Source organism: Gobius niger, assembly GCF_951799975.1.
Source record: "Gobius niger genome assembly, chromosome: 14".
In the NCBI taxonomy this organism is placed as follows: Eukaryota; Metazoa; Chordata; class Actinopteri; order Gobiiformes; family Gobiidae; genus Gobius; species Gobius niger.
The window spans coordinates 1,682,634-1,706,853 of NC_136865.1; the positions used below are offsets into that span (position 1 = coordinate 1,682,634).

Sequence of the window (24,220 nt, forward strand, 5' to 3'; positions counted from 1 at the left end):
AGTGTGCAAAAAATGTGATGTGCAAAAGTATAGGCCCCCCCTTCCTTTTAGTGCAACCAACTGCCTTCAGAAGTTTCCTGATGATTTCTGAATGACCACATGTTGACCCAGTGACTAAATCGTACCTGTGTGTAATCTAATGTCAGTTCAAATACAGCTGCTCTGTGATGGTCTCAGGTCTGTTAGAGACTATTGTGGAGCAGAAGCATCATGAAGTATAAAGCTGGGTTACCAAGGCATTTTTAAAAGACCATAAGAAGTCCTGTTTTCTGTTTGCCAGGAGCCTTTATGTAGCTTCTGGCAAACAGAAAACGGGACTTCTCATGGTTTTCTTTAAAAAATGTCTTGTTCCTGCCACTCTGTCAAAGGCTAGATTTGTGCAGTGTACGACTAATAGTTTCCCCCACCTGAGCTGTAGCTCTCTGCAGTTCATCCAGGGTCATCATAGGCTTCTTGGTAACAGCTGTGGTCAGTGCTGTCCTTGTTCGGTCAGTAAGTTTAGGAGGACGGCCGGGTCTTGGTAGGTTTGCAGTGATGCCATACTCTTTCCATTCCTGGATGCTGTACTTTGAGAAATCTTTTCATAACCTAACCCAGCTTTATACTTCTCAATAACGTGATCCCGGACCTGTCTGGTGTGTTCTTGGACTTCATGATGCTTCTGCTCCACAATAGTCTCTAACAGACCTGAGACCATCACAGAGCAGCTGTATTTGAACTGACATTAGATGCAGCCTCGTGCTGCGTCCGAAACGGTCAGATTGCTAAGAGCTCTTACGCCAAACCGGATGTGCGTCAGCGTCCGCCATGGCAAGTTGCCTCCGAATTGGTAAGTCAGTTAGGAAGGAGTTAGGAAAAGGAGCCTTGATGCTAACTCTCATAGCCACTTTAGCATAGGGACCTCTGATGCTAACTAACCGGTGATTAGGAGCTATGTGCCATCCCACAAGCCACTGCACCAAACCCCCCACCCCCCTCGCCCCCACCCTCGAGTGATTCATGCACAACCACTGTTGATTGACAGGAGCACATTTAATAATAAAAAATAATAATCATTAAAAATTAAGATTGTGCACAAGCCAAACTTTATAAAAGTGATAAATCCATGTTGTCGTCCCCACAGCTCAGTCACATGTCAGTGTTAAAGAGGAAACTCAGGAAACAGATTAAATGCTTTTGTTTTCATTTAGTAGAAACTTAAGCCGCATGGATCATTTGCTGCTGTAGCTTTAAGAAACAGCTGCTGAAATAAAATAACACTAAAGGGAAATGTTTGGATTATTTGGATTTTATTTCTCCTTAAATGTCTTTGTTTGGACACTCTGTGCAGCCGCCTGCAGCGCCTCGCTCATCTTAAACACACCTATTGATCTACAGACAGGAACAGTGCAAACCAGCAAAGACACCGACGTCAAACAATGAAGCAGAGATGGATAGTTCCTCTTTGCCCCAATGTCGTTTCTCAGTACTCGAGTAATATGCGATAGACAAACAAAACAAAAAGACCAGTCTAAAGTTGTAGCATCTGCATAGTTCCCTAAAGTGTTTATTATGGAGGGCTCTGTCGGTGAAGAAATAAATACTTTGAAGTGTTGTGCTATGGGAGCCTCTAGTGGTGGAAGTCTGTCATCACAACCACTGCCCTGTGTGTGCGTGTGCGTGCGTGAGAGAGAGAATAATATTGATTGTGGGAAGTGCAATGGTGGACAACAGATCGAGAGTTTAAGGAAAGAGAAAACATGAAAATAAAAAATAGATCAGGTCAAAAATCCTCTTTATAATCTAGAATCTGGTCCTGCAGTGCACTCATCTGTCTGGTGTGTCGATGCGACGCTAGGGGCCATTGCTGCAGTTCCTCCATACAGGGGCAGCAGAACAAGCTAGTTTTCCATTAGAAAGCATTGCACTTTAGACACATTGTAAGCAACTGTAGGGCCTGGTGATAGCGCTGGGTTAGTTACAAGTAAAGGGACCAGGTGGGTTTTCGTAAAACAAACAATTTTGTATACTAATGAACTACACGCCCCGCGAGGGCCGAGGTTCTGCCCTTATGCTCTTTTTAGGAACCTGCTCGATCGGAGCAGTGTAGGAGGAGTCTGTAAACCCACCATGGATTCCCTTTGGAACATGGTCATTATGGTGAACGGGGAGTGAGCAGAAGCTGTGTGTTCTATGATCCAGAATAATCCACACAGTCAGTGAGGCTTCTGCCTGGGACAGACTAAACCTGTGATCCCTGCTCACATTCAACATGTGCAAAAGTTCTGTCATTGTATTTGTTTCACTGGGTGTTAAATAAACAAAACCATAGTTAAAGGTGAACACATTTATTGTGTGTACAGTTCAATACATAGTCAGAGCAGTGCTGTGTACAACAGAGGGCGCCCTCTTGTGGCTCTTCCAGACGCCCTCCAGCTCGTTCCAAGCCACTTCCTGAAGGCAAACTACAGAGAACACTGAACACTGAGCACAATCTGCAGACCTTTAGGTAAATGTGTTAAGGTGGACTTCAGGTTTCAGGCTGGAATCCAACAACAATGATGTCATTATGGGGGACTTCGAACTTCTGTATTTCTGTTTTTAGAAAATGATTATTTTCTCACACTCTCACACTACAGGGACATGTCCACGCAAAACAGTTTCCGGTCTCATACCTAGAAGGATTTGTTGTCCAAGGATTCCTAGGGTCATTCATTAAGTTTAACCCCCCAAAAGCAAATTAAATGTTTTAAACTGATTGATCGGCTCTATTTTTTCTGAACAGATTCATTCAAAGAGTCAAGATATCCAAAACCCTCTCTGCTTTCATCTAATATGGCCATCAAAAGAAAGAAATGCTTATTTCCAGATGAAGATAGAAAACTCAAAGTGATTCTCAATAGTTGTTGTAATTCATTCTGCAGAGTCTCTCCCCAAGAGCAAGCTAAACGTATTTTCTTTCTTGGTGTTGTAATATAATCTTTATAATTATGCACAGTGCCCCCTCGTGGCCTCCCCTATCGTTTACATTGACGATGAGCAGCGTCCCACACAAATGCAGAGATACAGACAGACACTGTAATAAAGGGGGGCCCTGGTGCACACCCCAGGATATTACATTATTATTCAAATGTTGAAAAGTCCAGCTGTTGTTTTGACACACTTTGCTGACATAAAATAAACAAAACTAATTGATGGTGATTATGATTCTAATATAATGTGTTGAAATGGTTTGGCAAAGGTTTTTTTCTCCCATCATGCAGCTCTGGATGGACCATGTACAAAGCACTGACTGGAGAGCATCAGCAGATTATAGGGGGCATGGCTGGGTGAGCAGGTGACGGCTCTCCTCGCTCGGGGGGAAGAGGGAGTCACGCAGACGGAGCACGCCGCCCTGGACCCTGACGGCGCCGAGGCCACGGTTCACCAGCGTCCTGCGGATCGGCCGGTACACTCGGTAACGCCTGCGGACACAAAGGAAATCATTCAGGAGCACGGCTCGCGACCGGGCTTCACCACCCGCGACCAGGCTTCACGACCCGCGACCAGGCTTCACTCTGTTATAGTCACATAAGTCTGATTTTCGACTAAATCTAAAATGCATTTTGTCAATATTGCATGTTATTATAATCATCACAATCATGGTCCTCTGCTTCAGGTTTGTTCTCCACATGAACAAAGCTCAGAGCTGTTCCTTTGGCAGTGAATTTAAATGATATAAGGCTTTTTCAAACTGTCATTGGAAGTAATGATAATAATAATAATAATAATAATAATAATAATAATAATAATAATAATAATAATAATAATAATAATAATAATAATAATAATACATTTAATTTATCTGCACCTCAAAACATACTTACATAAGATAAAAAATGTCTTCTTTTCATTGTACAACCAAAATATCTGGCCCATTTTAGTCATAGACTAGTTTTAGTCTCATGAACAACTTTAAATGTGGATTTTGTCTCATTTTAGTCAACAAAAATATTACTTTGACGAAAATTGTGATGAAATATTATAGTCAACGAAATTAACAATTGCGCCAAAGGGCGAGGGCCTCGATCACTACTTGCGGCTTTAATTATTATTGGACTTAGTTTATAATATAACCATGTAACCATAAATGAACCCAGTATGTTCCAGACATTTGCATGCTCCTTTTTTGGTTTTCAATTTGGACTTCAGTGTATTTGAAATCAGGGCCCATGACCTAAACTTTCTGTCCTTGTTGATTCTGTAAACCAAGTATATTTCTATCATCTCTGTGAATCATAAATGCTTTATATAAAACAAATGTGGCTGCTCTCACCTGTAAACCATGAAAGCCACCAAAGCAAAGAGAGCCGTGAGGACAGCGCTGGAGGAGATGACCACCTCGGCCGTGTGGGGGCGCTGTGGAGCTGTGCACAAGGGAACAAGCGGGGGGGGGGGGCGTTAGAGCTGTGAAGCAGTCATGTCTGCAGACATATAATACTATACAAATATTCAAAACTGTTTCAATAAATGTGAAAGTGAAGAAGAAGAAGAAGTTTTCCTTATGGCGTGAAAACAGTGGTTCCCAACTTTTTTTGTTTCATTGTTAACCAATACTTCTGATCAAATGGGCTCTGTCCCCAGCCCTTCAGAAGATCAAAAGCATCTTCTGTCCAAGCCATCTCCACGAGGATTCCGAAGCAATTAAAACACGACTCACACAATCATGCACTGGGCTGGTTACCGTGACTTTTTTTTCCCACGATACCAGTACTTAAGTGATATTTTTTCCCGACACCACAATAATGTTCATTTATTCCAGTGCAGCATGAGCATGTTTAGTAGAGGAGGAGTGTTGACTCTTACTGTTTGTGTTCAAATGATCATTTATTGCTCGCTGTTTGCCTGAAACTGTTTTTTTATAATGTGTATGTCAGCATATATACAGTGGGAGGAAAAAGTGAGTACACGTGTGGAGGTTCTCCCATTTCTGCCTAAATTGGTCACTAAATTTAATCTGACCATCCAAACATTTACATTTGATCATATTTTTATTGGCCATAACATATAAACATTCACAGGAGAGGGAGGAATAAGTAAGTACACCCCCTGAATCCTACTGACCTGATAATGTCACGTTGTCCAGGCCATGAGGAAACAAAACAGCCCCACATGATTCTCCTGCTCCAGACTTCACAGTGAGGAGAGGGTTTTGATGTTGTTCCATTTGTCCTCCTCACATGACGTTGTGTGTTCCTCCCAAAATATTCGACTTTGGGTCCATCAGTCCACTGAATATTTTGGAGCATCCAAGAGCTCTTTCAGAAACCAAAGTCGAACAGTTTGGGAGGACACACAACTTCATGCACACCAACATCAAATCCCTCTCCTCACTGTGAAGTCTGGAGCAGGAGAATCATGTGGGGCTAGTTTGTTTCCTCAGGGCCTGGACAACGTGACATCATCAATGGAAAAATGAATTCACAAGTTTATCAAGATATTTTACAAAAAAACCTGAGACATTCACATCAGCATGTGAATAAGTAAGTGAACCCTTGTATTAAATATCTGCTGATCCTTCTTTTGCAGCAATAACTGCTTTTCTGTAGTTGCAGATCAGACGCTCACAACGATCAGGATGAATCTTGGACCATTTCTCTTTACAAAACTGCTGCAGTTCAGTCATTCCTGTGATTTGAATAAAGATCGGACCACATTTAGGGACAAATTTAGGTAGAAATGTAATAAATTCCACCTGGTGTACTCATGTTTTCCTCCCACTGTAGTAACTGTATCTTTTGCTGCCTTTTGGCCTGGACTCTCTTGAAAAAGAGGTGTTCAATCTCAATGGGACTTTCCTGGTTTAATAAAGATTAAATTAAAAATTAAAAATACAATATACTTTTCTAAGACATTCATCACATACTTACACTACAGCCCATATAAAGTGTTTTGATTTAGTGCTGTCTGTAAAGTTTAAGGATAATGTACAATTGTACCATTATTTGTATGTTTTGATGCATTTGTGGGAGCTGTTTCTTTATACTGGGGGGCTCCAACATGCACAAGGGAAATAGGTAAGGAACCAGTGGTCTAGGAGAAGTGTGGACACCTGCTGGCTCTTGGGCCTTGTTGATGGACACGGTGGTGCTGGCCAGGGCCACGCTGTGGCTGTCCTCCAGGCTGATGTTGACACAGTAGGTACCGGGCTTGGGGAAGCTCCGGCGCAGGTGGACCAGGCACTGAGGAGAGGGGGGCAGGTCGTCACAGAGGATGCTCTGGACCTCCGAACAGCTGGGGTCACTCACAATGGTACAAGCCGAGGTGGGCGCGCTGTGGAGGGACAGGGACATGTGAGGGAGACTGGACACTTGGAGGAGAGATGAAATGTCCTACACTTCAGTGACAGAGTACAGACCATGAATCTGAGATGATTTCAAGTTAAGTTACACACACCAGCAAGGGGATGAGTCATTTATTTTCAATAAAAGCGTCTGTTTCTGTTTGTATATCAGTTTACTTATCAAAGCAGCAGTGCTTAAGTTAAGGGGCACATTCTTCTTGAGTTCATTCTTACTCCAAACAGATTGATATTTCAGAGTGAATAATGGAAGAGCTGAAGCGCACATTGCAAACATTGCTTCTCTTTGGCACATTGTAAGAGTGTCATACAAGCCTGACCCGCCCTGAGCCGTGACATGAAACAAACTGGTCCTCGTTTGTAGAAGTGGACGAGAGCCTGACCTGCCCATGCACTTGACCAGGAAGCTGATGTCCGTCTTGCTCTCTCGGGCCGCGGTCACATCGATGATCTTGCTGTTGTGGGGCCAGCTCCTCACGGCAGGCTTCGGTTCTGCTCACACAAATAAAGTCATGCAGGCGAAATGAAATGCACGGGGCTTTTTATCAAGTGTCATTGAGGTTTTTACAGCTACTCCATACCCCTTGCCCTCGACGTTTCACCTTAAATGATGCATTATCTCTAAATAATATGCCTGTTTATCATAAAAGGCCATTATATGTTAGGCCAGCTGAATGTGCACTTTCTCCTTGTATAAACCAGGGCAAAACAAAAGTCAGTTTTAGAGTGCAAAACGCAGAAATGATGGATTGCTGTGTACCCCCTCACTGAGTTTTCTCTCTCAATGACTCTCCTCAAACCCAAAAGATGTTTTTCTATCTGACCTGTGAATTTAGAAATGTGAACTCATCCATTGAACGCCATTCAATAAAAACATATCAATAATCCCAGCCTGGACATTGAAGAAGTGTCATAACACTGATAAAGGTCTATAATGACATGCTCCTACTGTTGAATCTGACTCCTCTGCTGTGTTGATTTTATTGGTTGATTCTTTAAACGTGAGAATGAAACAAAAGAAGAACCAGTGTGTTCTAGTGATGGGTAGATGATACAAATTGTGTCACCCTGTATCGGGCAGTGTTGGTAGGCTTGTGGCGCCATCTAGTGGTGAAAAAGCATTGCAGCAGTGAGCCTGAAAAAGGGAACTCAACACTGACTGAGCTCATTTATTCTCATTCACAAATATGAACCAAATCATCAGGATTGAACTGTTTAACCAGCTGAGAGTGAGGATTAAGAAAGAGGAAAACTGCTCCAGATAATGAGAACATAAAAAAATGAGATACAACCTTCTAAAAATGAAGTCACTGACCAAGATTTAATAGAGGATAGTTCCTGTGACAATAATATGACACCAGAAGTATTTCTGCTTCTGTTTACCAGTGCATGTCAAGTCAAAGGACTGAACCACCATAGATCATCATCTGACCCCTGTGCGCTAACCAGATGCTCTGCTGACAGAGCTACATCAAAGTCTTCATGTAGGCTGCTAGCCTGAGTCTGTGTGTGCGTTGCACTTCAATATGGACATGAATGAGAAGAAAACAATGACTCTTGTGCTATACAGGCTATCGATTCATCATTTGGTTATCAGGGCAGCCCAGGCCGGGCGTTTGAGCCCGGGAGCACCCGCGGGATCGGCGTGTGGTACCCTACATAAATCCCAAAGACAACATGAGCCAGGCGATGCTCTTGTTTAACTGGCGCCCCCTGCTGCTCGCTGCTGCTCGCTGCGTACGACACTACATGATAATGTATAATAATATAATGTAAAATGACACTGTGACTGCCGGTCACGTGACTTTTCTCAAAGTGATATGCTCGCTGATACAGCTCGGCTGAGGCGATACGTGTATCGGTGCCTCTGCTCGTTTCACTGTCACTCATCCATCCATTTTCTTCCGCTTTATCCGGGGCCGGGTCGCGGGGGCAGCAGTCTCAGCAGAGATGCCCTGACTTATCGATCCACACAAACCTCCTCCAGCTACTCTGGGGGGACCCCGAGGCGACACCAGGCCAGCTCGGAGACACAGTCCCACCAGTGTGTCCTGGGTCTTCCACGAGGCCTTGTCCCACTGTCACTCGTGTGTTTTATAAACTCACCAATAACGGAGATGTTGGCGGTGAAGCTTCCGTGGACGTAGCGGAAACATTTGTCGGCATTAGCTGGGTGTCTGTGGAACCAGGGGCCCGTGGTGGAGGGGCCCTCAGGAGAGGGGGTCACTGTTGGAGGGAGGGGCTCTGTGGAGTAGGACCCAGAGGTGGACAAAGACTCAGGGGCAGTGGAGGGGGCCAGGGGCGGGGTGCTGGATCTGGGACGTCCTGCGGGGTCAAAGTATACAGTCAAAATATAAACTAATACTGGTGACAACATTTTGATCCCATTTTAGACATTTTCACTGAGGGCTGTACTCACTTTTGGAGCCAGCTGTGTTGAGGTATTTTGAGGGGACAAAGTACTGTAAGCTGTACACAGATTACTTAATATTGTAAGTAATCTGTTTCTGTCAAAGGTCAAAGGGTTATTCGTGTACCTGTGGCTGTACAAATACTGTATAATACAAAATAGTATTTGTTCTTGTTTTGCTTTGAAACTATTTGATAAAAGAAAAAAATCCTTATGATTTTTGTTTAAATTTAATGAAACATTCTGTGTTGAAATGATTTAGAGTAAAATATTGCAATAATATTGGTACTGCAAAATTCACAACGGCAATCAACTACAATAACAATGTGTGTAGTTCTATTCAAAGCCCCAAAGTCCAGCCCTCTCGTCTCAAACCCACCTGCTGTGGTGTCCATCCTGATGGTGAGAGCGTGAGTGCCAGGGTTCACTGTAGGTCCTTCTGAAAGTACATTCGAGGTACATGGATGTATTATACAGTCAGTATTATCTGCATAGGGACCACGCTCCAGTTCAACTAGTGGCTGCTCCGTGGTACTGCAGCAGAAACCTCCAGAAAGGTCAGAGCGGCAGTGCCACAACAAACCACTCCTGTTATTATTAGCAAGTTTAAGAACATTGGCTTTTTCTCCCTTTGAAATGCTCATATGACTCCAAATATTACTTATTAGGACCTAGCCTAACCTCCCTCTCTCTCTCTCTCTCTCTCTCTCTCTCTCTCTCTCACTTTATTGTACAGTTTTTAAATGGCATGAAAAACACGGGGTAATTGTCTAGTTTTAACCTAAATGTCAAGGTGCCTTTTCCACAACAATGTAACACCAGAAACACTTTTAGAGCTCCAGGCTAAAGCTCGTCTGGACATATTCAGCCGATACAGCGAGCTAAAGCCGGGACTTTTTCCTCACTTGGACTCGGATACACGAGGAGGATGGCGAGTGCAGAGGAGAGCATTGCCATTTTTAAGCTAGGAAATGGAAACAAGCCAAGGTGTCAGGTGTTAAGGGCACCTGGGCGGTGGGTTGGTCCAGCGGAGGGCATGTGTGGGGTTGATGTCACTGCAGCAGGAGGACACTCTATGGGGAATGCAGCCTCCACCACCAGCCTCACGGAGCGTCTCCCTGGGGTGCTGTAGGTGTGGGTGATGGCCTCCCGGTGGGTGACCAGTTGGTTGCCGTCCCTGAAGTCCCACAGATAGTCCACAGAGGAGGCCGTCTTCAGGTACTCACTGGGGTCATGCACGAGCACCTGGAAGAGCACTTCCTCCCCCCGGAAGAACACCCCATCGGACATGTTGGCCGCAGACTTCTGCGACAGGCTGACCATGACAGGGATCTTATCTGTGGGCGACAGGACAAAAGGGGTCATCTGTCCATCAGGACTACCTGAACCTTCCTCCCCCAGAGAAGGAACAACCAGGAAGTGACACCAACAGGTGACTCACACTGCATATCCTACTGCCCGGCAACTGTTAATGAACAACTCTTTATAAACTGTTCAATTATCACTGGTATGAATAAACTTAACGAGCTGCTCTGACACTTTTGGATGCTCCTCATGGCTGATGATGACTCTCCTTTCTCCTTTTCCTTAAAGAGACTACACAGAGTTTAAAATTGTTAAAATGATGTATTTTCCTCCCCCTACATGTTCCAGCCATGTCCTAATGTGTAGAATGAGCTCAGACCTGTTCACCACAGCTGTCTCTAAAATCCTGCACGGTCACTCAAAAAGGTGTCGTCATGCACGAGTTTAATATAGAAGGTGCAGTTACACATATGACCTCGGGTGGCAGTAGTGAGTATAAACTGGCCAACTTGCATCGAGCCCCTTTAACCTTTGAAGCTGACATCCTGAGGCCAACCTTGAGGAACCTTTTGCAGTGAGGAACAGGAGCTTCAGGAGCATATTGCTCCTTTTGCCCGTCAGGACCTTCTGAACCTTCCTAACCCAGCGGAGGGAACAGCCAGGAAGTGCAAAATACGCTCCATATCCTGCTGTACTGCAACGAATGTATTGTCATTACCAACAGTGCAAAAATAATCCGAGCAACTGCACACATGTCAAAATGATGTGTTAAACAACTCTTTATGAACTGCACTGTTCAGTTACTCCTGATATGAAGTTCATATATTTCCTATAATAAAACTTTCAGGTGCTGCTGTGGCTCTTACGCTAAGCTTCTTTATACTTTCATATATTTAGAACAGAGCTCATATTTTTATTGAATGACATTTCACGCTGCCAAATTGTCAATTATTTCCCACTCGTGCAGGGATCGGCTGAGTTTGGAAACCTTCGGGAGGCAGCAGTGGCTTGTGGGATTGTTCTTAGCTCTTCATGGGCTGGAGGAACCCCCTGAAGTTCTGCTGGTGGATCTGATTGAAGGGTGGGAGGGGAGATAGTTCTGTTGCTCTAATAATCCACATCTGCTCTGCCGAGTAAAACCTGGAGTTTTGGATGATCAGATTTCTGCAGTAAATATAAATGTATCAGATCTGATTACTCCTGTTGCATTGTCAGAATCACCTCTGAGGGGAGATGGCATGGGAAATGGCACATACGTGATGTGGCACTGACACAATACCTGTGATGTGGTAGACGGTGTGGTCGGTGGTTAGCGGGCTGTACGTCCTCCTCTCTGTCTTCCTGTAGACAAGCACCTCCATCACCTCGGCCCCCAGAGGCAGAGCGCTGGTGTTCAGGCTCAGGCTGGAGGATGAGCCATCACACGTCTCGTAGTACTGACCTACACACACACACACACACGCACGCACACACACACACACACACACAAATCACACAGGCACTACTTAGACACTCCCAGCATTTTCACATAGAAAGTAGTCAATTGTTTTTCACTAACACAAACATCCACCACCGTGTGCAGCCTCTTGAAACAACACAAAACACTTGAAAACGACCAGCAGAGCTCAGGCCTCCCTGCTTTACTCTCTACAAGGTGTTGGAGAGCTCATGGGAGATTACCCACGTGTACTTTGTGAATCTGTTGAAGGTGGGGGTCCGGGGCCCTCCACAGGTCAGTGCCCAGAGTAAACGGGACAGGTCCATGTTGGGGTCCTTTGTCATTGTATCTGTTCATTATCTGTTAGTCAGTTTTACATATTCAATATCTCAATTTTGGACAGTAAGTATTGAAGTATTCAACTGTAACATTTGCTTCTTTACTTGACATTTTGACTTGACACAGACTGTGAGTGGTACTTTTATCAAACAATCTACAATTTACTTATAACTCAGTCATGAAATTTGAGACAATATATATTTTAAATATATATCAGTTTCTGCTCTCAGCGGTTCCATAATAATATCTTGGCATTTGGATCGGTGAGAGGCTCTCATTTGGTAAACATGAGGAACTGAAGGCTGTCTTTTTGCTATAGAAACACAAATTGTATCCCAGTCCCACTAAGACACATCAGACCATGTTGCTTTCTGTTTTGGATTATGGTGATACCATAGCCTGGCTAACACCAGACTAAAATCACAAGTGATATTTAGTCTGGGGACCACCAATTCATTTTCTCGTAGGAGAGGTGTGGTTTACGATCGTCCATACTCGTTTATTGGGCGATACGAAAAAAGAAAAAAAAAAGTCTCATGCGTCTGCACGTGGCCATGGCCAATCGTATCATCGTATGAGATGACGTATGACGTACCCGCTGTAAACTTTTGAGCTAAATTATTTAGAACAAGGTCTAAAGCTTGATCAAAAAATACCATCGTGTCTGCTGCTGTCACGTTGGATCCGTAAATAAACTTTTTTTTTATTATCCGTAAATAAACTACAAGCTTCCGTATATCGAATAGCGCGTCATCGTCTTGCCGTCCCTCCTCGCTCTGTGATTGGTTCCCAAATCCACCGGAGATTTCAACAGCCTGGTCCCCAGGCTGTTGTGCAGTTCGAAATAATTCGAGCGCACACAGCAGCCTGGTGTTAGCCAGGTTAGTGATACCATATAGATGCATTCATCTGTGCTGAAGCTTCTGAATGCTGTTTTCCATTCAGCACCTATAGTCAGCACTTATATTGATGGTTGGGATGGTTATAGGATCTACTCTATGCCAACGTGGGACTGTTATTTACAACACTCTTCTTGGTGTCCTGCCTGATTATTTCTTAAATGTAATCAATGTGAGGTCAAATGTTTATCAGCTGAGCTCTGGACATTTTGACTCTTGAGTCACACCATGTTATGTCATATGTTTGGAATGAGGGACAGAAGGCGTCTTCAGACCCTCAAACAGTTTAAATCCCTTGTGAAAGAGTATCCACCATGTGAATGCTCTTGATTTGAAGTATTATGTCAATTCCATTGTAATAGTAATTAATGTTTATGTTGGTCTTGTTGACTATATAGTATTGCTGCTGTATTTGTAAAACTGTTCAGGGCTCTCTTGCAAATGAGACATTGAGTCTCATCAATTTGAGCAAAACATTTGGTTTCTGTTCCTCTTGCGAGTAATTCTATAAGTGTATAAGCTTCAAAGTTTTGCTTCCTGTACTGTACTCTCTGCTATGTATTCCATGGCAAAAGATTATCATAATTTAGTCTTGTGAATTGCTCCACTAATTGGATGATGTGTTGCTGCTTGTTTATGTGAATACAATGATGGGGTAAATGTGGCTTACCCCTGGTGTGCCACACATAGACGTAGTTCTTGTGTCTCCAGTCATTGCTCTGAGGGAAAGGTTTGCCGTCAGGGAACACGTTGCACTTTTTAGGGTCTGCACACCTCCCATAGCCGTAATCCTCCAACCAGGAAGTCCAATTGTACACGTATCCAGAGCGCACTTGTCCATTGGCTGCACAGAGAGGTCAAGGGGTCAGGTGTTGTCTAAGGGTAGCAACAGAAAGGAGTAGGCAGGTGGGTGTGGTCATACAGTGGGAGGAAGAAGTGAGTACACCGTGTGGAATTTCTTACATTTCTGCCAAACTTGGTCACTCAGTGTGGTCTGATCTTTATTAAAATCATAATAATGATTAAACAGTGTCTGCTTGAACTAATGCCACCCAAACATTTACATTTGATCATATTTTTCAAATGAAACAGCATCAACATCAAAACCCTCTCCTCACTGTGAAGTCTGGAGCAGGAGAATCATGTGGGGCTGTTTTGTTTCCTCAGGGCCTGGACAACGTGACATCATCAATAGAAAAATGTTTAGAGAAAAGTTTATCGAGATATTTTGCGGAAAACCCTGAGACATTCACAACATGCATGGAATAATTAGTGATCCCTTGTATTAAATATCTGCTGATCCTTCTTTTGCAGCAATAACTGCTTTTCTGTAGTTGCAGATCAGACGCTCACAACGATCAGGATGAATCTTGGATCAATCCTCTTTACAAGACTGCTGCAGTTCAGCGAGATTCAGGGGGTGTACTTTCTTATTCCACGCTCTCCTGTGAACGTCTACATGTTATGGCCAATAAAAATATGATCACATGTAAATGGTGGTATTAGTTGAAGCAAACACTGTTTAATCATTCTTGTGATCTTACTAAAGATCGGACCACATTTAGTGACCAATTTAGGCAGAAACGTAAGAAATTCCACCATCACCGTCATAGGGTGTGTGGGTGTGGTCATATGGTGTGTGGGCGTGGTCACTAGTGAGATTGATGTGGCTTGTCTATAGCGTTGGTGTGTCCTTGGCTGTGATGGGTGTGGTCTTAGGTAGTCGTGGTCAGAAGTGATGTGGGTGTGGTCATAGGTAATGTGGGTGTGGTCATAGCAGAGGTGTGTGTGGTCATAGGTGATGTGGGTGTGGTCATAAGTGAGGCGGGTGTGGTCATAGGTGATGTGGGTGTGGTCATCGGTGATGGGTGCGTGAGATGGGTGTGGCTTGTCTATAGTGTGGGTGTGTCCTCGGCTGTGGTGTCGCTGTGAGGTTGCTGTGGTCATAGGTGACATAGGTGTGGTCCGAAGTGAAGCGGCCGTGGTCAGGAGGGAGGTCGTGTGGTCATAGGTGACGTGGGTGTGGTCATAACCGAGGTGGGTGTGGTCATAGGTGATGTGGGTGTGGTCAGAAGGGAGGTCGGTGTGGTCATAGGTGACATGGGTGTGGTGTCGTTGTGAGGTGGCCGTGGTCAGAAGGGAGGTTGGTGTGGTCATAGGTGATGTGGGTGTGGTGTCGTTGTGAGGCGGCCGTGGTCAGAAGGGAGGTGGGTGTGGTCATAGGTGACGTGGGTGTGGTGTCGTTGTGAGGCGGCCGTGGTCAGATGCGAGGTTGGTGTGGTCATAGGTGACGTGGTTGTGGTCATAACCGAGGTGGGTGTGGTCATAGGTGATGTGGGTGTGGTCAGATGGGAGGTCAGTGTGGTCATAGGTGACGTGGGTGTGGTGTCGTTGTGAGGCGGCCGTGGTCAGATGTGAGGTCGGTGTGGTCATAGATGACGTGGGTGTGGTGTCATTGTGAGGTGGCCGTGGTCAGATGCGAGGTCGGTGTGGTCATGGGTGCCGTGGGTGTGGTGTCGTTGTGAGGTGGCTGTGGTCAGATGCGAGGTCAGTGTGGTCATAGGTGACGTGGGTGTGGTGTCGTTGTGAGGTGGCCGTGGTCAGATGGGAGGTCGGTGTGGTCATAGGTGACGTGGGTGTGGTGTCGTTGTGAGGTGGCCGTGGTCAGATGGGAGGTCGGTGTGGTCATAGGTGACGTGGGTGTGCTGTCGTTGTGAGGTGGCCGTGGTCAGATGCGAGGTCGGTGTGGTCATAGGTGACGTGGGTGTGGTGTCGTTGTGAGGTGGCCGTGGTCAGATGGGAGGTCGGTGTGGTCATAGGTGACGTGGGTGTGGTGTCGTTGTGAGGTGGCCGTGGTCAGAAGGGAGGTCAGTGTGGTCATAGGTGACGTGGGTGTGGTGTCGTTGTGAGGTGGCCGTGGTCAGAAGGGAGGTCAGTGTGGTCATAGGTGACGTGGGTGTGGTGTCGTTGTGAGGAGGCCGTGGTCAGATGCGAGGTCGGTGTGGTCATAGGTGACGTGGGTGTGGTGTCGTTGTGAGGAGGCCGTGGTCAGATGCGAGGTCAGTGTGGTCATAGGTGACGTGGGTGTGGTGTCGTTGTGAGGTGGCCGTGGTCAGATGGGAGGTCGGTGTGGTCATAGGTGACGTGGGTGTGGTGTCGTTGTGAGGTGGCCGTGGTCAGAAGGGAGGTCAGTGTGGTCATAGGTGCCGTGGGTGTGGTGTCGTTGTGAGGTGGCCGTGGTCAGAAGGGAGGTCGGTGTGGTCATAGGTGACGTGGGTGTGGTGTCGTTGTGAGGAGGCCGTGGTCAGATGGGAGGTCGGTGTGGTCATAGGTGACGTGGGTGTGGTGTCGTTGTGAGGTGGCCGTGGTCAGATGCGAGGTTGGTGTGGTCATAGGTGACGTGGGTGTGGTGTCGTTGTGAGGTGGCCGTGGTCACATGCGAGGTCAGTGTGGTCATAGGTGACGTGGGTGTGGTGTCGTGAGGAGGCCGTGGTCAGAAGGGAGGTCAGTGTGGTCATAGATGACGTGGGTGTGGTGTCGTTGTGAGGTGGCCGTGGTCAGAAGGGAGGTCGGTGTGGTCATAGGTGACGTGGGTGTGGTGTCGTTGTGAGGTGGCCGTGGTCAGAAGGGAGGTCAGTGTGGTCATAGGTGCCGTGGGTGTGGTGTCGTTGTGAGGCGGCCGTGGTCAGATGCGAGGTCGGTGTGGTCATAGGTGCCGTGGGTGTGGTGTCGTTGTGAGGTGGCCGTGGTCCGGCTCCTTGCACCTGAGGCCTCCAGCTCCGTACCGTCCTCGCAGTGCTCGTCCCAAAGCAGATCCCCGTCGGCGTCCTCTTTCTGACACGGTGGGTATTGCAGCTTCGCCGTGAAGGAGACAGAGGAACCATTCAAGGCAGGGCTGTCACTGGTCAGCACCACCTTAGGTTTACCTGATGCAATAGTTATAGTGGGGCAGATTAGACAAAACTGGTCAATAACACTGTTAAATACTGGAGCATAGTCGCAGGCCATTAATTTTAGGTCAGGGCTGAAAACAAACGCACCCCTGAGCGTCTGAACAGATGTCATGTTTGCACTGAAGGATGTGAAGATGGAGCTCTTTATTCTATTCTGGACACACCTGTTCTTTTTCTTACATAACGATAATGTCACGGAGAAAAGCGTGTTTGGCTACGAGAGGTGCAGGACTTTATTCAACCTTCCTAAAGAAGAGGCCACTCGCCACAATTTGGAATTTCTTCCCGGGATTCGGCGACTTTCAGCAAAACAGTGTTTTTCTGTGACTGTCTCTGATGGATGTTTGTGAATCTTCTTCTGAATCAAATTAACTTTTATAACCAACGCAAGTCCCCAATGTGATGGAGTCAAAACGTGTGTTAGCTTGTGTGTTAGCGTGTGTGTTAGCGTGTGTGTTAGCTTGTGTGTTAGCGTGTGTGTTAGCGTGTGTGCTAGCGTGTGTGTTAGTGTGTGTGTTAGCTTGTGTGTTAGCGTGTGTGTTAGCGTGTGTGTTAGCGTGTGTGTTAGCGTGTGTGTTAGCGTGTGTGTTATCGTGTGTGTTAGCTTGTGTGCTAGCGTGTGTGTTAGTGTGTGTGTTAGCTTGTGTGTTAGCGTGTGTGTTAGCGTGTGTGTTAGCGTGTGTGTTAGCTCGTGTGTTAGCGTGTGTATGTTAGCTTTTGTATGTTAGCGTGTGTGTTAGCTTGTGTGTTAGCTTGTGTGTTAGCGTGTGTGTTAGCGTGTGTGTTAGCTTGTGTGTAAGCTTGTGTGTTAGCTTGTGTGTTAGCGTGTGTGTTAGCCATTTCTCAAGCTGCCTTGCAGATGTCAGCTCCTTATAACTGTATTGTGAAGTAACTTCACTTATTGCTGTGATATTTATATTTATTTTACTGCTAATAATGCATGGGCAGATCCGCTCGGAGAGAGGGGGCGGAGTTAACGTAATCGAAGCGTCTTGTCTTCCGGGTTTGCAAAATACCCCCCAAAAATACTTATATTTCTCACAAAAAATAGTACTCCATAGCGGTAGAGGGACAATATATCATATAAATGCCTATACCTTACTTTGGGATGGCTAAAATAGTAGTAAACAGATCCGTTAAGAATGTTTAAATTATGTATTTGTAAATGTCCTAATGTGTAGAATGAGCCCCAACCTGTTCACCACAAGTGCAGCTAAAAGCCAGCACTGTCACTCACCCGTTTAGAGTATAAAGAGTATAAAAAAACGACAACCTCCATCTAGTCCCTTTAATATAAAGCAATACTGTAGAGTGTACATTCTCTCAAAGAATTCATATCTGTCCATCACCATCTATCTGTAGAACCTATATTAGGTTAGATAGAAGAGTTACAATGTTGATGTAACTATATAAATGTTGTAATACAGTTGTAGAATATGAACACCTCACCCCTGTGCCGCTGGTACTCGTTTGGCCCTGGCTGCATGGGCGGATACAAGGTGTCATCCCAGGGCGTGGAGTCAGGGTTCCAGCCGGGAATAGGTGGTATGGGGAAGGGGAACCAGCCCGGAGTAGAGTGCTTGTGGGGGAACATGTCTGCATATGCTGCAACAGAGGGGACAGAGGGGAACGAGAAGTCAAGTAAAATACAGAAATAAATAAACATATAAATAAATAATAATAAATAAATAAATATGAATAAATATAGAAATAAATGCATTGTTTATATATTTACTTATTTATATATATTGTTTTGGCCACGGTCCTCCATAGGCACCACCCCCGAAGCGTCAAATGTTTTGACGAGCACACACAACGCGTTCCTATGATGGAAGAATTTAGTCCACGGACGGGTAGAAGGTCACGAGCGTGCACGCCAGGAGCACGCACACGCGTGTGTGTTATACTGAAGCTTGTGGAACTAAATCTACATGCGTGGGACGTTCAAAGTGCGCGTGGAGAGTAGTTTACGGACTTATGGCGTAAACCTATTGCCGTACAGTGTTGAGTTCCTGGGTGTGTACAATAAACTGCTGTAAGAATGTGGATGTGGTCAGGGGCCAAAGCGTCTCTTCTTCCGGAGAGGGACAATGCCCTTTCAATGCTATGAGTCTGCTGGGTCATCAACATACAGGTGAGGGGGGGCACACGGTTTATCTGTGGATGTTAGACCAGCCAAAATACAAGCTTTTCCTCTTCTTTACAAGGGCTCAGGGGTGAATTATTCGAACTCCCGATGGGCGTAACTGAGAAACAGATGAACCAATATCACCCAAACGACATGTGGCTTATTTTGTAAACAAGAAAGTTAATAGTTTTGCAATGCATCGGCCAGAAGAGACAAATGTGAACCATTTATGTCATTTTTGCCACATAAACTTCAGGAACAAGGAGTCATTAGCAACTATATTTTAAACGTAGGAGGCTTAAACATAAATGCACATCGCCTTTTTTAATCAATGCACATCTGGAACGGGACCAAAAACCTTCGATAGACGGCAACAAGAAGAAAACCCTCTTCCATGTGGCGCCACATGCCCGCAGAAGCTAGCCGGTACGAGAGGCTTCAGTGTCCAGGAAGCAAAAATATTTTTCCTAGGATAGTTGGTAAACAGTGGACATTCATCATCCAATCAGAGACTAACTTAAGATGAGGCACCAGCCCACTATCCTTAAGGTCAGTGGCTCGGGCAGGGTCAGGGTCAAGCTGATTGGTTGATATCTGTATGACGTTTCACTCTCATGACTTGTGACTGGTTGATCTACCAACTTTCCTAGGAAAAATATTGTCACGTCCGGGAAAGTGGTGCTACACGTCCGGAGAAGCAAGGCAGCCTGCACCGGAGCTGGAGGCTGTAGAGCGGGGAGTGTGTGGCTGAGGGTCTGCTGAAGGCAGGAGGGGAAGCGGGAAGACACAAGCGCCAACGGTAGGGAGTCGGAACAGTCAAAGTCTTATATTTATCAGCTACACAACTTTTCTAGTGCTAGATCAACGAGCAACAATAATCTGAACAAAATAAGCGAGAGCAGCCTGTTCAGAACTTGGACCTGAATGTGGAGGAAATAAATAAATTGGTCATTGACCTGCGCAGGCGTAGTCGATGCGATGAGGGGGAATTTACTCTGACGACAGGAGTGAGTAATCCCTGCGATAGAAGCGAGTGACCACAAATATTCGAGCAATAAACACCTGGCGCTTGATGCCATTTTCTTGCCTCCATCGCTCGGTCTTAACGCGGCATTAGAGAAGGTGAAGCAGGAACGTTCTTGTTGAGCACATTTAAGAAAATATTTGACGAGCGGTTAAGTGAGTTCCTATCATAACAATGTGCTCTGTGATTGGATTGATCTAAAACTTTTGCCGATTTGTCTGTTAGCAAAGTTCCAGACGTCTTAAACAGACAGCCACAGAAAGCAGGAGTGGAGCTGGCCCGACATATACACTGCTGTTCTCTTCTGTGCGTGTGGTACATTTTAAATGACCACAAAAGAACCGTCTGGGATGGTGACTAACAAGCACGGTGGCTAATAAATCACAGCTAACTGGAGAAATCAATAGGACTTCTAGAAAATTGTCACACAGGCTTTTAATGTTAACAATCAATGGATGTGAAGTTTGACTTTGATAAATAATATAATATAGGCAACTTCTGCTTGATTCAAACTAGTTTAAGCGTCATCACTTTTGAAGTATTTTGAATACTGCACCTCTCTAAATAATAGTCCACATAATAATGCGACTGCAGCGACAGATGCAATTCTACCATAAACAAGGACATCGTCCATGGGTTCAAGTTTGGGCAGACACTGATTAGGCCTAATTGAGCTCATGAGACTGTGATCGAACCACCATCACTCAGGAAACATGGACCACATACATGCAAACATACTTTTACACTTTATAGAATGTAATGTAATGTAAAACTGATTTTAAACTGTGGAATCAGTTTTGATCTAAGACTAAGTGGGGGTCTTCTCCTCTTGGGAGGACACTGAGGTGGGGGTCACAAGATGATTTCACCAGCATTGATATGGATGTATTTTGGATTGAAAACTACTTATTTTTGTAATGAACATCATATATCAAAACAAAGAACTCAAACAAATGTTGATAAGCCATATTTGAGATGTTTTGTACCAAACAATGTAAATAATATAATATAAATACTAAGTTGGTGGAACCTCTGATCTCAGAAGGTTTAGGAGAGAAGAATAAAGTAGGTTAATGTAAGCATTACTTACTTTTATCCGCTTTGGCTTGGTGCACACGTCCAGACACACACACAATAAGTATTGCACAGAAAAGCCTCTCCATTTCCACTTTTCCCGAGTGGTGAATTACTGATAAAAGTAGGAGTGCTGGTCGTGTCCAGTCCTGGGTGCGTCCCGCTCAGCTCTGCCCTGACTCCTGGTCATCCTCCTGGTCAGAGATTGTAATATGTGCCTGTGTGCGGGAACATGTGACTGAGCTAACCAGACACAGTGCTCCTCCAATTAACCTCCTGTGGACATGAGGAAGAGCTGCACTTTCACACACTCTGCATCTCCCATTTCATTTCTTTATTCATAATATTGTTTTCTTAAACATTGATCTGGTGTAGCCTATAGTTCAAGGGTAACATGGCCACATGCACACAAAGGCCCACAGGCCGGGACGAACTATACATTTGGCCAAACTGTTCACTCTGTTATATAAGCCCTCCAAATGAATATGGGTTTAAAGGGATATTTCAGGATTTTTGACATAGGGCCTCATTTCCTAGTTACCTAGTGTTGTTCAATCGCCCTAATATTACATTCCAAAATCACTCCAACTTTTAAGGCAGTAGCAATAGCAACATAATCTATCATAAAGGCTCTGGGCAGGGCACTCGGCCTGGCTATATGACAACTCTGTGATCTGTGTGCCCTGCATTAACTGACGTCCCCCCGTCCCCTGTCCAGTCTCTTGTCACTAGTTGTTCCTCATACTGTATGTGAAGTTAGAGTTGTCCATTTGTCCCCTGTATGTCCCTCCCGTGTCCTGCATGTCCCTCCCGTGTCCTGCATGTCCCTCCCGTGTCCTGCATGTCCCTCCCGTGTCCTGCATGTCCTCCCGTGTCCTGTATGTCCCTCCCATGTCCTGCATGTCCCTCCCGTGTCCTGTATGTCCCTCCCGTGTCCTGCATGTCCCTCCCGTGTCCTGCATGTCCCTCCCGTGTCCTGCATGTCCCTCCCGTGTCCTGCATGTCCCTCCCGTGTCCTGTATGTCCCTCCTGTGTCCTGCATGTCCCTCCCGTGTCCTGTATGTCCCTCCCGTGTCCTGCATGTCTCTCCCGTGTCCTGCATGTCCCTCCCGTGTCCTGCATGTCCCTCCCGTGTTCATGATGATGTTGAATGTTGAATGTGAAGTCAAGTGACGACAGGAGGAAATGAGCCTATGTCTAAAATTGCTAAAATGGGACACAGCCTTCACTGTGGGCCGACCCAGCAGCAAGGGACAAAACACAGGCACTCAAATGTTCTGTCCCACTGATGTCCAGAGTAGAAACATGCAGAGATGGTGTGGGCCGCGTAGCCGTAACGCAGAGACGTCTATTTTTGTATCGGTGATCTGTTTGTGGCAAGGCAAGTGAGGGAGCTCGGTACTGCGGAACCACCACTCAACTATTTTAACTTGCTGAGACAACGCCATGCCTTAGCGATGAAGTTAACCCTTAGGCAAAGGTTGTTAAAATTGACAGGACAATGGCAAGTTACAAAAGCGTGGATTTATTCTCCTTAAGTTAAGATAAATTTGTAAAATATTTTCAGACCCGTTCAGTTCGATTCAGTTCATACAAGGTTCACCATTATTTGGGCAGTCCAGACATTACAGAGGTCCATGTGAAATGTTTGTAGAATCCAGGTACATATGTTGAGCTCTTCAGGTGAAGTTATGAAACGGTACAAAAAGGGGAGGCGGGCGCCATCAGGACCCTACAATGGTAAATTAAAAGTAAGACAAAAGCGATGTGACGGGCAGGCTACTATCCACAGGCTGCGAGCTACATACCAGGTAAATGTTCATTGCGTTGCGCTCTCTGGACGAGCCATTCCGGGACCCCGAGCATCCGACAGTGCCCAGCTAAGCAGAAGCCTCGGGACCAGCGCTAGCAAGCTAAAAATAATGACCCTCTATCAACGACCACCCAATCACTACAACACGAACGCCATCGCACTAGCTAACCAGCCATGCACCGCGGAGGTTGACTACGACTCAGCTGCTGGCTTTACGCCTCCAGCTGCCGGCTTGACGCTCCAACACGACTAAAACAACTAAACAGCTCGTCCACTGCACGCCTAGCGCTGCATGGCGGACGTGACGTCGGAGAGCGGAGAGGTCAGGTACGGTACTCACTACATTGAAGTTACGCATTCCAGTTGAATTCTCCTACGTTTCAAATCTGAACCGAGCTGCTAATGACTAGGGCTGAGCACCGTTACTTTTTTTCGCCACTGGTACTTTAACGATACATGGTTCACGATACCGATACCCAGTGTGCAATATACCCATCAATATTCGGGGGGTCCTCATCTCGGAACAACACACATAGCTACATGGCACTTCAGTCTTTGAGAGGAGACAGCTGACCATTTACCATGTGGCTATAATATGTTGTTTATATCCTGATCTCTTATTATGTTAGTGCCCTCTGCTGGACACATGTGGAATTCTTTCATTTAAAAAAAAATTGAAGTTGCCCCCTAGAGGCTGGAGTGGGCAAACTGGTTATTTATGGATTTTCTTTAAAAATCCATAACTGCGCACAGAATGGGCTAGACTTACTTTGGTGGTGTAGGGTAATGCCTATGTCGGGGAATTCGACAAAAGACCCAATAAAATAATAAAGACCAAACCAAGTGTGGTTCTTTAATTATTTTTTTCAAACGATGGCATTGTTTTACCAGTTGTTTGTGTCAAATTAGCTTAGCCTCTAGCTTCAGGGCTAAAACATCTACATTTGCAAACACAGAAGTCTCCGGTGAAGTTTTCACATCTTAAAGTTTTGAACATGTGTACGTTACATCTGCATGTTTTCAGCAACATTGCTACTGTTTATGTTTATTTACTTCAACAAGACACAGCTTACTCTCCATAAGGACAATGCTAACTGAGGAAGTTAGCATTATGTTGCTAATAGTAACAGTAATAATCAAACAAAAAGTCAACTCCTAATTTTCCTTATTCACCGTCATCACAACAGGGCTCCAGAGCGGACCTACGTTTCAGGAGATAAACAAAGAGAGGGGAAAATAACATCCTGCCATTTCTCCACCATTACTTTAACAAATGCAGAATTATGAATATATTAATGAATTAATTGAATGTCCGTATTTCACGCCGACATATTACTGTGGCATAAATATGTTTTTGTCAGTGGATAAATGAAGCGATGGTGCAGATTACTGATACATTTGAATATTAATTAGAGTAAACACAACACTGTATGATATTGCAGTGAAGGTAGTGGATGAAGTTTGTTGCCTGACTGTATATGAGTTTATATGCAGTATGAGTATATATATATATGAGTA

At 45.2% G+C, this 24,220-nt stretch overlaps 1 protein-coding gene across 1 annotated transcript; it reads right to left on the reverse strand.

Moving 5' to 3' along the window:
• Window positions 1–3,221: 3,221 nt before the first annotated feature.
• gpnmb (glycoprotein (transmembrane) nmb) lies at window positions 3,222–20,992 on the reverse strand. The gene is made up of 12 exons (XM_079570548.1): window positions 20,906–20,992; window positions 18,113–18,268; window positions 16,475–16,636; window positions 13,381–13,554; window positions 11,314–11,475; window positions 9,737–10,066; window positions 9,109–9,168; window positions 8,426–8,644; window positions 6,703–6,811; window positions 6,071–6,291; window positions 4,295–4,385; window positions 3,222–3,443 (listed from the first exon to the last, which is right to left on the reverse strand). The coding sequence occupies exons 1-12, from the start codon at window positions 20,976–20,978 to the stop codon at window positions 3,290–3,292; spliced, it is 1,911 nt and encodes a 636-aa protein (XP_079426674.1). The 5' UTR covers window positions 20,979–20,992; the 3' UTR covers window positions 3,222–3,289.
• Between the last annotated feature and the right edge of the window lie 3,228 nt (window positions 20,993–24,220).